Source organism: Musa acuminata, chromosome BXJ1-6 (assembly GCF_036884655.1).
Source record: "Musa acuminata AAA Group cultivar baxijiao chromosome BXJ1-6, Cavendish_Baxijiao_AAA, whole genome shotgun sequence".
NCBI lineage: Eukaryota > Viridiplantae > Streptophyta > Magnoliopsida > Zingiberales > Musaceae > Musa > Musa acuminata.
The window spans coordinates 18,025,888-18,032,902 of record NC_088332.1 but is presented as its reverse complement, the minus strand read 5'-3'; the positions used below and the strand labels follow the sequence as shown (position 1 = coordinate 18,032,902).

The 7,015-nt window shown below is 48.3% G+C and overlaps 3 protein-coding genes and 1 non-coding gene across 5 annotated transcripts; 1 reads left to right on the top strand and 3 right to left on the bottom strand.

The window, feature by feature from the left end:
• Window positions 1-205: 205 nt before the first annotated feature.
• Window positions 206-2,032, bottom strand: LOC135677751 (protein JINGUBANG-like). The gene has a single exon (XM_065190136.1). The coding sequence runs from the start codon at window positions 1,846-1,848 to the stop codon at window positions 331-333; it is 1,518 nt and encodes a 505-aa protein (XP_065046208.1). The 5' UTR covers window positions 1,849-2,032; the 3' UTR covers window positions 206-330.
• A 460-nt stretch (window positions 2,033-2,492) lies between these two features.
• On the bottom strand, window positions 2,493-2,564 carry TRNAM-CAU (transfer RNA methionine (anticodon CAU)). The gene has a single exon. It is a non-coding gene; the product is annotated as a tRNA-Met (tRNA).
• A 413-nt stretch (window positions 2,565-2,977) lies between these two features.
• On the top strand, window positions 2,978-4,311 carry LOC135676569 (protein CURLY FLAG LEAF 1-like). Its single transcript, XM_065187899.1, has 2 exons — window positions 2,978-3,401; window positions 3,620-4,311. The coding sequence occupies exons 1-2, from the start codon at window positions 3,228-3,230 to the stop codon at window positions 4,004-4,006; spliced, it is 561 nt and encodes a 186-aa protein (XP_065043971.1). The 5' UTR covers window positions 2,978-3,227; the 3' UTR covers window positions 4,007-4,311.
• A 760-nt stretch (window positions 4,312-5,071) lies between these two features.
• On the bottom strand, window positions 5,072-6,808 carry LOC103988648 (protein TIFY 9). Of its 2 annotated transcripts, none has more exons than XM_009407245.3 (5): window positions 6,652-6,808; window positions 6,344-6,552; window positions 6,206-6,269; window positions 6,064-6,124; window positions 5,072-5,375 (listed from the first exon to the last, which is right to left on the bottom strand). In XM_009407245.3, the coding sequence occupies exons 1-5, from the start codon at window positions 6,734-6,736 to the stop codon at window positions 5,306-5,308; spliced, it is 489 nt and encodes a 162-aa protein (XP_009405520.2). In that variant the 5' UTR covers window positions 6,737-6,808; the 3' UTR covers window positions 5,072-5,305. The 2 variants fall into 2 exon arrangements, with proteins under 2 accessions (XP_009405520.2, XP_009405521.2); XM_009407246.3 differs by having other exon boundaries at window positions 5,072-5,369.
• Between the last annotated feature and the right edge of the window lie 207 nt (window positions 6,809-7,015).

The following is a 7,015-nucleotide window of genomic DNA, read 5'->3' as shown; positions in this document are numbered from 1 at the left end:
AAAATTATGATAGAGACAAATATATAATGACGCATTCCTTCCTTGCTCTATTCCTTAATCAATCTATGATTTAAGGATATACAAGGATTCCTCAAAATTTATATAAATATATATTATCTATGATGATATCATCTCATTCATAATATATTCTTTAATTTTTTAACATATTTATTTATCTAAATTCTAAAATAACGACACGTATCCCTTCAAATTTAGAATCTTAAACACAAAATACACATGAAATAGTACCCTACATGATCATATATGCCACGTTCATGTGTGCACACATTAATTCCCTGTTGTATTATGTTATGGTGTTTTCTGCTTCAATTAGTACAAATCGTAGCGTGGAGCGCCATGGTCGTCGGCCGAAGCGCCTTCCGAGTCCCACCGCAGAGCCGGTGGCTGCGGATTACCGGATGCCGACGCGGCTGATTCCGCTACCTTCCACACCTTGACGGACTTGTCTAAGCTCCCACTGTAGATCACCCACCTCCCTCCCCCGCAGTCGTCGAGGTCGGCCTCCACGGCCAGGCACTTGACGGGTCCGGAGTGCCCCGTCAGCATCGACATACACACGTGGCCGCCTCCCCCATCCCGCCGCCACACGCATATCGTCTTGTCCGCGGACCCACTGAACAACAGGCTGCCCGCCGCCACCAGGCACAGCACCGCCACCTTGTGCCCCCGGAGAACCCCTCCGCACCCGCCGGACCCACCCACACCTCCCCGGTCCCACCAGCTGATCCCGCCGTCGGACGATCCCCCGTACATCAACCCCGCTGCCACGTTGATTGCCAGCGCCGTCACTGCCATGTCCTGCCGCACCAGGGTCACCGCCGGCTGGTGCCTCGTCAGACCGGCTTGCTTCTTCCCTCCCTTCTTCCCGGTCGGCTTGGGCAATTCCTCCCTCCTCCACGCCTTCACCGTGCCGTCCGCCGAGCCGGTGAAAACCAGCCCGTTGAACCCGACCACCACCGCGTTGACGGCGTCGTCGTGGGCGTTCACGGACTCGACGCACCGCAAGTCCTCCACGCGCCACACCTTCAGCGTCCGGTCCCACGACCCCGAGTACAGCAAGCTCTGGTCCTCGCTCAAGCAGAGACAGGACACGGCGTCGGTGTGCCGGATCCAGACAGCGGACCGGTGGTGGCGCCGCCGGGCCTCGACGTAGTTGCTTGGGTTGATGGAGCTCTTCAGCAGGTCCTTGAAGCGAGGGAGCGTTCCGACGCGCTTGTGGACCCGTGGATTCTTGGGGGAGACCTTCCAGACCCGGATCTTTCCATCTTGGTGGCCGGTGAAGATGCGGTGGTCGGTGGATATGACTATGGCCTTCACGAGGCCGCTAGTCGACTTGAAACCCGCGTACTCCTTTTGGTTCTTCCACACTCGGATGTTCTTGCTGTCGGATCCGGTATACAGGAGGCCGCCGATGGCAGCAACGGAGTAGATGTGGCCTTCCTCGCGGACGAGGGAGCCTACGAGGCCAGTGCCCGAGGGGAAGAGGTCTGTGGTGGTGTTGGTCGCCCCCGGAATAGGGCCGCCGGAGGAAGCAGATGAGGTGGCGGGTTGGTGGTTCCAGGGCGACATGTGGAAGGGAGAGTTGTCAGCAGAGGAGTTCTGGGTGTCGGTGGTGGAGGCGCTGTGGTCGGAGGAGTAACCGGGGCTGGCGGTGGAGCCGTTGCTGTGGCGGGTGGGGAACTCCTCCTCGCTGGTGGACTTGATTAGGGGATCGGAATGCATGAGGGTTGAGTCCTTGGAAGGGCGCGGGAGTCCGCCGCCAGCTTCTGCAAATAGAGTTTGGCCTCCGCAGCTGCCACCACCACCACCTCTTGATCCTTCTTTCATGTATGTCAAATGGCTGGAAGTACAGAGTAGTGAGAAAGGATTCAAGGGGAGCGACAGAGAGAGAATGGACGGGAAGGATGGCGACAGAGAAGGAATGGTCGAGAGAGAGAGAGAGAGAGAGAGAGAGGGTGGTGAGAGAGGAGGAGGGAAGAAGGGGATGACAGATGTGAGGAGAGGAGGAGCGAGAGGGAGGAAGCGAAGAGTAGAACTCGGACGACCGCATGAGCGTAGGAAACTTGTTCGCAGAGTCGCCATTCGTTCAAGTCAGAAGCTCACCTGTCTCGCCCACGACAGGGAACACGGTGTTTCCCTCATGAAAAATGCAATTTGCAGTCACTACAAGTTAGATCAAGTTAAATCAAGTTAAATCAAGTTACAGTCACTACAAGTTACATTTTTTTGAAAAAAAATTAAATCATTGGACAAAGAAAAAAAAAAGATTATAGGCATTTCGAAATCATTGGACAAATGTTAATTCCAATTAATAACAAAATCACATATGAAAAATGCAATTTACAGTCACTACAAGTTACATTTTTTTGAAAAAAAAGATCAAAATGAAGAAAAAGAAAAAAGAATATAGGCATTTCGAAATCGTTGGACAAATATTAATTCTAAAATAAAAATTAATAAAAATAATTATATATCAGAGCCAGGTTTCGATCCTGGGACCTGTGGGTTATGGGCCCACCACGCTTCCGCTGCGCCACTCTGATCGTTGTGATTCACTTTAATAATTCTATCCCAAGTATCCTTAGCTAACTTGCTATCATTCAAAGCCTGGTAGCACCGACAGGAAAAGGCCTATACCGCACCACCCGATCCACCCTGCCCCATGTCCACGCGGAATACGTTCTTGATAAATTTGACTTTGGTCACGTGTTTGGACCGATTGCGTTGACTGAACTTTCTTTAGGTAAAGATGTTGTCTTTTTATTTTCTGTATTTGATCAAACAATTTCATCATGCATCATTTGTCATCTGCGTCTGCAATGTGACAGAAATGACAAAGACACCTCATTAGCCTTTATCGTGACACGCTCCCCGACTGCATGCAGACACGGCCCGGCCCGGCCAGGCATTGCTATGTCAGGCATTGGTGAGATTCAACGCCAGGCATTGCATGCAGACACGGCCCGTCCGCGCACCACCCCCCAAACGATGGTAAGATTCCATCGTTCTCCAAAAGAATCTCTGTAGACCATAATGAACATATAGTTTCAGAGGATATTTCGGGAAGATCGGGTCAAAACCAGCATCTCCAACTACTGCTTTCTCAGACACCGTTTCCTCCCCACAAAACCCCACCAAATGCCTCTTCCTTAATTACCTCTTCTCCGCCTTCGCTCTCGCCTCTTCTGTTTGGGCGTTGCGTAGATATGACGGCGCCCAACATCGAAATGATTTCTGTTTTTCTTAGGAGTTGCGATCTGGGGAGAGTCGGAGCGACTCATCTCGCGGAGGTGAGCGATGAGAGCGCGGGGGAAGTCACGGTGGAACTGAACTCGGAGACGGCGCTCCCTTGTCACTGGGAGCAGTGTCTAGACATGCGGGTACGAGGCTGCTCCTTAAATGCTCCTCCCTTTTCACCAATCATTGATCATAAATGCACCAACTCGAGCTCCAAAATGGTTTTGTGATCGTTTCCGGCATCAAAATCCATCCTTTTTTGGTTCTTCGCCTATCTACCTTACCACCTCTTCCTCCTCCCTCCCCCTTGTTGTAGATTCTCCGTCTTTGCTTGACAAAACTTCCCCTGTTTCCATGGCAGTCGGGGCAAGTCTACTACATCAACCGGGAGACTGGGATCAGGACGACCAAGGACCCAAGAACCACCGTCGCCATCGCCGCCGCCGCCGCCGCCTCCTATTCGTCGAGCTACCAGTCCAAGCAAGACTCCTCCTCTGATGACAGCTGCTCCGAAATCGGCGGCAGCGACGACGACGAGGACAGCGTCGATACCGCCAACTCCTGCGTCACCTCCCTCTCATCCACCTCCTCCACAGATACTGCAGCAGCGGCCGGCGGCAGCCAAATCCTCGTTTCCGCCGGCTGCCGCTCCTGCTTCATGTACTTCATGATCCCGAAGAGCGTCGACGCCTGCCCCAAGTGCGGCAGCGGCGGCTTCCTCAAACTTGGCCGCCACGGCTGCGTCTGAACTGCTCGACCCCTCGATCTTGTTCTTGTGTGTCGGATCAATCCAGCGAGAAAAGATCGACCTTTTTCTAGCTTCTGACCACCGCTGTGAGCATCTAAGAACAAGATGTACTCTTTCTGATTTCTTCTTCGGCACTCTTTGACAAGGCTTTCTTTCTTCTCCTAGGAGCAGCAATCACGAACACGGGTTTCCTTCTTTTTTTCTTGGTGCCATTCTTTATGCCAACATGGGGTTCAGAATAAAGGCTTTGGCTTCTGACAACTGTTCATCACCTTTCTGTGGCTGTGTCCCGAGTTAATTAATACCATGCCCATGCGTTGCTCATTCAATGATTTAGATTTACAGTAATAAATCATAATAAACGCAGATGTAAATTATTCTTTAGCACGTTCACAAGTGTACGACTAGGCTCTGACATCCCAATAACTCATATCTCAGATACGGAATTAGCAGTGTTAACATAGCTCATCGCTGTGACTCACTCCTGAGGGAGCAACACACATAGGTAGACATATTAAGACTTGCCTTTCGAGAAAAGAAGCTGGTAGACTGAGCTGGGAATAAAGTGGATGGTTGAAAGTTAAAACTGCTCCAGAGAAAGGAGGCTATCCTGGGGTTGGCAGAAAGGAATCTACGCAGAGGAGGAAGACAATGAGCAGAGAAGGCACGCCCTTCCCCTTGACTTTGCTGGTCACAACCAGAAACAACACCTGCTTTAAGAGAGGCGGCAGCAGCTGGAACAGCTTTCGCTTACGTTGTTGCACTGCCATTGCAGCTGCACCAAGTCTCGCTGTTGTATTGACACCATGATCTCCTCAAGCCCAAGCCACGCTGTTTTCTATTCCCCGGGAGAGCCGTATGATGGAGTGAATTAAGTTATCGCAAGCAAACGATGCATTCCCAAGTTTCTTTCACATTTCTCCTCCTTTGACACCCTACCACAACTTGAAAGTAGCACTGAAGAAATAAGAGTGATCAAACCCTAATATATGATTTCTCATTGGATTCCAGTTAAAGAGATTCATTCCTTGGAATCCTTTTCTCAACCATTAATTAAAAGCTCAATTATTAGAAATATATGAATCATTTACTGCAAGTTCTGAAAGTAACAACTGATCATTTGATTGGCAATAGCAAAGTAACAATTTACATCAACGTCAAGAGATACTAAGTACCGTAAAAAGTATTCGATCACAACAAATCTGTGTCAGCAACCAAAACAAATAAAACAACTGAGATAAAAACAGTCTTTGGTACAGCTCTCCGCCATCTAATCAAACAATTAGAGGTTGAAGACAGTCAACACGTATTCTTAGCCGAACCCGTCGCCTGTCTCCTCTCGTATGGACCTGCTGCCGTCAACCTGCACCTTTTTAAATGAACCTATTACATCAGTAAAAAAAAAAAGTGACTTGATATCAGACTACTAAGTCAAATTTCAAAGCCCTAGAGGTGGTCTATCACGACAACACGATAATTATACTAAACCATCCTTAACAAATAGATATAAATGTTGGTAAAACAGATACAAAGCATCAGTTATTAAATATATATATTTTTAATTATATGCCTGTAGTTATCCACTTTAACAAACAACAGTCCGTATCTCATCATATCAGAAATAGCTCGACATACTGACTTGAACTTTAAAACTATTCATGTTTGCACAAGATTTACTTTCTCAAGTACTAATGATATATACTTTCATATCAATAAGTCAACGGTTGAAATTTAAAATCGTTTAGGAAACTACGTGAAGAGATAGAATATAAACTTCAGACAACGGTAAACGATTTTATTATGTAATTTATAGGCATCACAAACCATCCTTCAAGAGTTGGAAGTTTGTGGCCACCTTCACATAAACATACAAACCTTCTTATAAATGTAAGAGAAGAGAATTAAATAAGGATGAGCTCTAAAAACCCGTGATATTTGACTCTGTAAGACCACAAGGTGATTAATGAGCTCGATGGTATAGTCTTCTACGATATCAAATCCTAGCATCTGAACTTCCTATGAATCGGGAATAAATGTACTTAATGATAAATAATTACCTCTCTTTGCGCTTCTGGAAGAAGCGCTGCAGTGATTTCTTCCGAGCCATCGGCAACAGATCTGCACACGCAACGGAAACGGAAAAAGAGTTCTGTATCAGGCCAATTTACGTTTTCATCGACGGCCATTTTAGACATTTACCTTCGTCAAGTTTATCTAGCAACCCTTTCCCGCTGATCTCCGCCATCTTCATTATTGCCTCCGCCTATTCAGAGGTCGAAACTATAAGAAATTGCTCGTGATTGTTCTACGGAAACGGAAGAGAAAATACTAACTGACCTTATTCTGCGCAAGATCGAAAACGGCGACGGTGCCGTTGTAAAAGATCGTTAATGGCGCCGTTACAGAATCGTTCCTTCGTGCGGACAGATCGGACGGATTCAGAACAAGAAGCGACAGCGGAGGTGGAATCGGTGTTCTCCCGACGGAGGAGATCACGTTCGGCAGGAGTTGCTGATTCATCCTGGAGATGGCGCTCAGCTTGGCGCCTTAAACCCACCAAACGAAACCCTAAATTATTGTGGCGGAAGAGAGAAGAGAAAAGAGGGACGGGATGGGATGGGATGGGATGGGATAGGATAGGATACCTGGGGCGGAGGTCCTTTGATCCATGGCGCGGGATCGTGTCTTCTCCATCGCAAAGAAATCGAATTCCACGACATCTCTCGACATTCACTCTTTCGTCTCCTATATCTGCGGTGCCGTCTGTCTTGTCTACCGCTTTTGTTTGAGGCGGTAGTGCTTTTAAATACCGAGTAGGAACATGGCAAGAAACAACCCGAAAGTATAGAGGAGGGCGATGTTAGTTGAACGAGATGGTCCGCGTCGATCCACCTAATCGGTAGTGGCCGTCCGATCTTTGTAAGCCGAGACACGTGGAGGGTGCGAGATGCGGGAAGAGGTTGACGTGTCACGCCGACAAGGTCGCAAAAGGCACGTGTCAGATGACAC

Excerpts from the sequence above, each read along its gene's own strand:
- LOC103988648 (XM_009407245.3), bottom strand. The coding sequence starts at position 6,736 with ATGTCGAGAGATGTCGTGGAATTCGATTTCTTTGCGATGGAGAAGACA. Across the intron at positions 6,553-6,651 it reads TCAAAGGACCTCCGCCCCAG|GCGCCAAGCTGAGCGCCATC; the intron begins GTATCCTATCCT and ends GGTGGGTTTAAG. Across the intron at positions 5,376-6,063 it reads TTCCAGAAGCGCAAAGAGAG|GTGCAGGTTGACGGCAGCAG; the intron begins GTAATTATTTAT and ends TCATTTAAAAAG.
- LOC135677751 (XM_065190136.1), bottom strand. The coding sequence starts at position 1,848 with ATGAAAGAAGGATCAAGAGGTGGTGGTGGTGGCAGCTGCGGAGGCCAA.
- LOC135676569 (XM_065187899.1), top strand. The coding sequence starts at position 3,228 with ATGACGGCGCCCAACATCGAAATGATTTCTGTTTTTCTTAGGAGTTGC. Across the intron at positions 3,402-3,619 it reads AGCAGTGTCTAGACATGCGG|TCGGGGCAAGTCTACTACAT; the intron begins GTACGAGGCTGC and ends TTTCCATGGCAG.